The sequence below is a fragment of the Xenopus tropicalis genome, chromosome 2 (assembly GCF_000004195.4).
Source record: "Xenopus tropicalis strain Nigerian chromosome 2, UCB_Xtro_10.0, whole genome shotgun sequence".
NCBI lineage: Eukaryota > Metazoa > Chordata > Amphibia > Anura > Pipidae > Xenopus > Xenopus tropicalis.
In genome coordinates, this window is record NC_030678.2 from 129,582,179 (window position 1) to 129,589,072 (window position 6,894).

Here is a 6,894-nt window from a genome sequence, read left to right on the forward strand (position 1 = left end):
TATATATACAGACACACACATACAGTGTATATACAGACACACACATACAGTATATATACAGACACACACACATACAGTATATATATACAGACACACACATACAGTATATATATACAGACACACACATACAGTGTATATACAGACACACACATACAGTGTATATACAGACACACACATACAGTGTATATACAGACACACAAACACTGAATGGCCACACATACTGACACCAAGAGTTGCGGGGGTGGCTGGCAGCCGGGGAATGTTCCCAAAAGGTTACAGTTATAACATTATTAGAGGGAACAGGTGGAAAAAGTGGGAAAAGTAAGTGAGCCAATGAAGTCCACACATCGCAAGCGATAGATGCAAAGCTCCGTGTAACCCACCTTGGAAGAAAGTTCTACTTTATAAAGTGCAAAGGCTAAAAGTTGCCAGAGGAGAGCCCTAGGCAGAGCACGGCCGGGTACCGATCGCATACCAATGGCAGCAGGTCCCGCCCACCCCACAGCTCGGCTAATTGATCCACTTGTGGCTATTGGCTGCTGCTGTCCGGCGATTTGCATGAGCAGAGAGGGAGTGTCTGTGTGAGTAGCAGCAGCGGCAGCAGCAGGAACTAAATGACTGCAGTTTCCTCGGGATTAAACTACCAAGGGAATGAGAGGATCACACACACGGCAGGGGAAAGCTGCTCTCGCACAGCGACTGTCTGAGCCTGGATATGGGGCAGCACAGCAGCCCGCTCAGGGTCATTCTCCAAACTGCTCAGGTGAGTGATGCCATGGGGCTTCCTGACATGGGAAATACTGCTGTGCCTGGCAAAGCCATTTGTCGCCTGAAGTTAGAAAGCACCGATTTGAACACCGTGCGATTTTATTACAAGGGACCTAAAAGTGCAAATTGGTAAATCTTTCTCTGTATAACGTTTGGCCAGGCACTGCCAGTTTGGAATAGTTGCTGCCCCTCACATGCACAAACACAGCTGTATGGCACCCAGTCTGTCTGTGTGTCAGGGGATGCTGGGAATTGTAGTGCAAGGGCTACAGGCGAATTGGTCAGTCTTGATGCTTAGAATTCTTGTTTGTAATTTTTTATCTTTAAAAGCACAGATAATGCCATATATAGTGTTGTGTGAGAGCAATAACCATTAAACCTGTCTGTCTGTCTGTCTGTCTGTCTATCTCATCTCTTTGTATAATATATATGCCTGTCTTGTTTAATCAGCAGTCTGTCTGCCTATGTACTCATCTGATCTATCAGCCAATCTCTCCATCTATATGTGCATCTGCCAATCTTCTGCCAGTGATCATTATACCAATCAACTAGTTCTCTTTGTTTATCTTTATACCATATATATATATATATATATATATATGCATGTATTATCATTTATAGTTAGCTAATAAGATTAGTTTTGATAATGTTTTTAATCCTCTCCTAATCAAGCAGGATTTAGTTCAGTGGATATCGGAGCTTTTCTGTTTTGGATTTTTTTTTTTTACTGCTATATGGACAAACAGTTTGTATTGCAGCTGAATATTTCTCTAGATATCTAGTTAAAGGCACTGATCTTGCCCTGCTGCATTATCTACTGTATGAGATTGTATGTAGAGATACTGTGTATCCGTCCTTGTATGGTCTATGAGTTTGGCTGCAGTCACATCTCTGTTCCTTACTTTTGTACAGCACTTGTTGTTTCTGTGGCTGCTCGCTCACGTCAGGGGATCTCTCTTCAGTTTGGCGAGTAACAGCAGGGCCACGGAATTGCTTTACACGCTGCAAGAAGGCTTGCCTAAGGGAGTTCATATAGGAAGCATTGGGGACGATCTGCAGCTGGATGTCTTTGCTGATCCTCCTCTGTCATTCAGCCTGGCATCAAAGGGGCTGAGTGAGAAGTACGTGAATCTCAATAACAGCACAGGCGAGCTGTGCACATCATCCGAGGAGCTTGACAGGGAAGCTCTCTGCCCACATTCACTGGTTGCTCAGGAGTGTGTGCTGCTTCTTGATATAATCATTTTGCCTCAGGAATATTTCAGACTTATCAAAGTTAAGATTGCCATCATTGACATCAATGACAATGCTCCACATTTCCCTGTGCCACAGATTTATATTTCAGTCCCAGAAAATGCTCCCGTTAACACGCGGATAGTTATAGAGCACCCAGCTTATGACCCTGATGGTGGAACGAATGGGGTCCAGACTTACAGGCTGGTGGATTACCATGGTGTCTTCACACTTGATGTTGAGGAGAATGAGAGTGGGGAGAGGACACCCTACCTTATTATCATGGGCCCTTTGGACAGAGAAACGAAAGCTGAGTATGAAACCACAATTATTGCAGAAGACGGGGGTAGTCCTCCACTCGTGGGGTCTGCCACACTGTCTATACTGATTAGCGATGTAAATGACAACTGCCCCCAATTCAATGCATCTCAGATTAATGCAACTCTGTATGGGAATTCCACTATAGGGACACAAGTTGTTACAGTGCATGCCATGGATAGAGACTTAGGTCCCAATGCTCTGATAACATATGCCTTCAGTGAAAGGGTGCCACAGGCAGTAAAGGAATACTTCCACCTGGATGAGCTGAAAGGGATTATAAAACTTTCAAAGAGAATTGACGGAAGCACTGTCCAGCAGCATAAATTAACAATACTTGCCAATGGTCCGGGCTGCATTCCAGCTGTGATTACTGTATTCATTTCCATAAATAAAATCACTTTCAGGCCCCCGGAGCTCATACCTCGATATATTGCTAATGAGGAAAACGGTGTTATCTACCTGAAGGAATTGGAGCCTGTCCATTCTCCACTTGCGTTTTTTACCATAAAAGACCCGGATGAAAAATATCAAGTGAATTGCTACCTAGAAGGACAAGGGCCATTTAGACTTTCTGCATTTAAGCCATATAATAATGAATATTTGCTAGAAACAACAGATGCACTAGACTATGAGCTGAAACAGTCCTATAACATAGCAGTGGTTGCACTTAGTCGGGATGGGCATCAGGTTAAAAAGCTTCTAAAAGTCCAAATTCTGGATGAGAATGACAATTCCCCTGTTTTCACAGAATCTACTGTAGAGATAACTATTGAAGAAAACAATGAGCCCAACGCATTTCTGGCTAAACTTTATGCCACAGATGCTGACAGTAATGAAAGTGGTCAGGTATCTTATTTTCTAGGGCCAGATGCACCTTCCTACTTTACTTTAGATAGCGTGACAGGCATTCTTTCAGTTTCTACCATATTGGATCGAGAGGAAAAAGAAAAATACAGGTTTACAGTAAAAGCAAGAGATGCTGGCTTTCCTTCGAGGGAATCTGTTGCTACAGTTCATATCACGGTGCTAGATAAAAATGACAATAATCCTCGTTTTATCAGCAAAGATTTCAGTTTTTTCGTGCCTGAAAATTTTCCAGGATTTGGTGAAATTGGAGTAATTAGTGTCACAGATGCTGACTCTGGGCAGAATGGATGGATAGCTCTATCTATAGTGAATGGAAGTGATATTTTTGTTATTGACAATGGCAAAGGACTGCTAAGGGCCAAGGTTTCTCTGGACAGGGAGCAACAGAGCTCCTATACTCTTTGGGTTGAAGCTGTTGATGGTGGGGACCCTACATTGTCTTCTACAGCTAAAATAACAATCTTGCTTTTGGATGTTAATGATAACCCACCAATGGTCCTCTTCCCTCAGTCCAATATGTCATATCTACTTGTTCTACCCTCCACTCTCCCAGGTTCACCTGTCACAGAAGTTTATGCTGTTGATAAAGACACAGGCATGAATGCTGTTATTGCCTACAGTATCATAGGTCGACGGGGACCCAAACCAGAATCATTTAGGATTGACCCCATAACAGGCAACATCACTTTGGAGGAGGCACTTATGATTAATGACTGTGGATTGTACAGGTTATTAGTAAAAGTTAGTGACCATGGCTACCCAGAACCGCTCTTTTCCACAGTAATGGTAAATCTCTTTGTTAATGACACTGTCACTAATGAAAGTTATATTGAGACCTTACTGAAAAAGGAGCCTGATATCAATATAGAAGAAAAAGAGCCACAAATAGCAATGGAGCCGTCCCAGAAAGAGATGGAAAGTGATTCATGCACACCGACATTGGTTACTCTGTCAATAATATGCCTGGGCTCTGTCATTTTGGTCACTTTGATGGGGATGTACATCTGCTTAAGAAAAGGTAAAAATGACCACAGAATAAATGAGAACGCAGAAGTTCAAATTCCATTAAACAGGAAAATAGACTTCCATATGCTGGAAAAGAGGCCAATAGAGATTTCTAATATTTAATATTGTCACGCAAAGAGTGAAACTCTGGAGTCTTAAAGAGGAAATATGACACAATGTGTTGATAGGTGTTGTTATGAAGGACCACTAATTTATACCTTATGTAGATATACATATGTAAATAGCACCTTCTAGCTTTTTTAAAGCAAATATTCGTACAACTATGTAAATATTTTTTTAAGACTTAATGTAAAGCTGTTATCCCATACAAAGCTATTTGGCTTGTGTTGAGCATTTTCCCTACTGTTGTTTTAACTAAAGAATCTACAGATTTTGTTATCATCTGTTATATTTAACTAAAGGTGAGGTTTACCTAAAATCTAACTTTATAGGCCATATTTAATGTACGCATGCTCCAAAAAGCCTATACAGGTGAACTGGGTATTGCTGTATGTTACAGATAATTGAAAGCAGAGCAACTAGCTCATCACAAATGATAAATAGGATCTTGCAAGCAAGAAATCTATGCAGTTTTGCTATTCCTTCTTTTCCTTCAATTTGCAAAGTGTCAAACTTGGAATTTAAAATGCTGTCTGGGTTTATAGGGCCAGTAGTTGTGACATCCTGATTTCTTGTGAGGCTAGCTTTGTACTAATATTATTATTACTATATTATCCTTATTCCTTGCCTTTATATTCAGCCCCTTTTATTCTTTGATTTAAACCCATGCTACGTTGCTGGAGTCAGTGATGCTAGCAACAGCATAGCAATGTAAGACAGTAATGTAATTCAGTTTATCAAGTTTTAGCAGCTTTGGTAAACCATAGCTTTCAAAAAACAGACAGCAGTTATTGGTTTAAAGATCAAACATCTGATTGGGTTGTTGTGCATCACTTGACCTAATACAAAATTTTTGTCTGGCTTTTATTATATTGTGTTTTAAAGGAAAACAATAACCCTGAAAATTGAATAATATTTCAACCCTTAAAACACTGCTTTTTTGAAATAAGCAATTTTCATAAAAATGTATTTTCTAATAGTATGTGCCATTGGATAATCCTAAATAGAAAAACTGCCATTTTAAATACGTAGGGCCGCCCCCCTGGCTTATATGACTTGTCTTCACTCACAAACCCAGGACACACACACATGCTAGGTTACATCAGCCAATGATGGGACAGGGCTGCATTTAGATGGATAGACAGAGTACATCCTTATTATATTCCCATATATTGAGCATATATGGAACATAGGAGTTTTTGTTTTTCAGTCATGGAGGGCAATGGTGGTGCAAGTTTCTCTTTTATAAATTACAATCCAGCAGGGGCCCCAGTTTAAATGCGCAATGCAAATTATTTTTTTAATAAATTCTTATTATACACTACATATTCGAGATGCAATTTTCACATTCTATATTTTTAGGAAACCCAGAAAAAGATTGACATGCTAAGTCTGTATAATGTATTATACCTCAGATTAAAAGTAATGACTTAGGAAATGTAACGCATTTTTTCATATTGAAGCAACACTACATCTATCCATTTGCTATAAAGGAACTCTCACTCTTATATGTCATTGATACAGTGTGTGAATGTAAAGACTTCACATAATATTTATAGAGGTAAAGCTGATTTCTTGGTTAAATATGCACTTACTGGACAATCACATCATGTAATGGAATCAGTGTAAATATCACTTTTTTAAATTTAACATTCAAGATCACTTTTTATTCAAATATCCGTATCTCTTTAATTATCTTTTTCACTGGGGTATATATAAATATATATAACTATGGAAGAATGAGAAAGGACAGTATTTATTTTGTTTAGCCAAAATGCCTTTGTCAGTTATTTTGCTGTGTCGAGATGGGATTCAGAAAGCATTACTTTTAAGGAAGGGGCAGGTTTTATCTAGCTGCTTTGTCCCCAAAGAGCAGTAGTTTTATTTTTAGAAGTAATTTAAATGCCCCATGTTTATGGAAGGGTGCACCATAGTTCGCTAGAGGAGAACTCCAGAGCTCAATTTATTTGAATTGGACTGTAGATTTTTCTTCTGGTGAATTGTCTCTTCACACACTAATAAATATGACCACTGGCATATAAAAAGACTTTAATAAGAATAGTGGTTAATTCCTCTGGTTTTAAGATTGTTAGCGCACATACAGAAGGTTTTAGTATTGTGTGTATAGCTTACTAACAGACCGGTAAGCAAATGCTTCAGAATGAATCCAAGATTTCCAGCATCATGTCTGTATAGTACCAAAATGTATTTCTATGTCTTTAAATTAAAGCTATATATATTTTTTCATAAAAAGCAGTTTTGTCTTTTTTCTGTTATCCTAAAGTGTATTTATTTAGTTGCCATATATTTTATAAACCCTATGATTTGTTATTCATTTTTGTGGAATTAGGAAATGTATAATATTTATGTACAAAGTGTTACAGTGCGAAAAATTAGGCCCCCTTACCCGCCCAGTGCTTACCTCTTTCGCATCAGGACAGATCTAGAGGGGCCACAACGCTAGTGCAGAGAGCCCAACTGCAATTAGAAAACAGAATTCGGATCATTTTGTTGCACCCCTGTCACACCTGCCACCTGAGGCGAGGTTCTCACCTTGACTCATGGGAGGAGTGGTCCTGC

At 39.4% G+C, this 6,894-nt stretch overlaps 1 protein-coding gene across 1 annotated transcript; it reads left to right on the forward strand.

Annotated features, from left to right (window-relative positions):
- Positions 1-630: 630 nt before the first annotated feature.
- Positions 631-6,567, forward strand: pcdh20 (protocadherin 20). The gene is given in 2 exon segments (NM_001100230.1): positions 631-763; positions 1,681-6,567. Coding segments are annotated over 2 exon segments (2,685 nt in total). The 5' UTR covers positions 631-715; the 3' UTR covers positions 4,318-6,567.
- Positions 6,568-6,894: the final 327 nt, after the last annotated feature.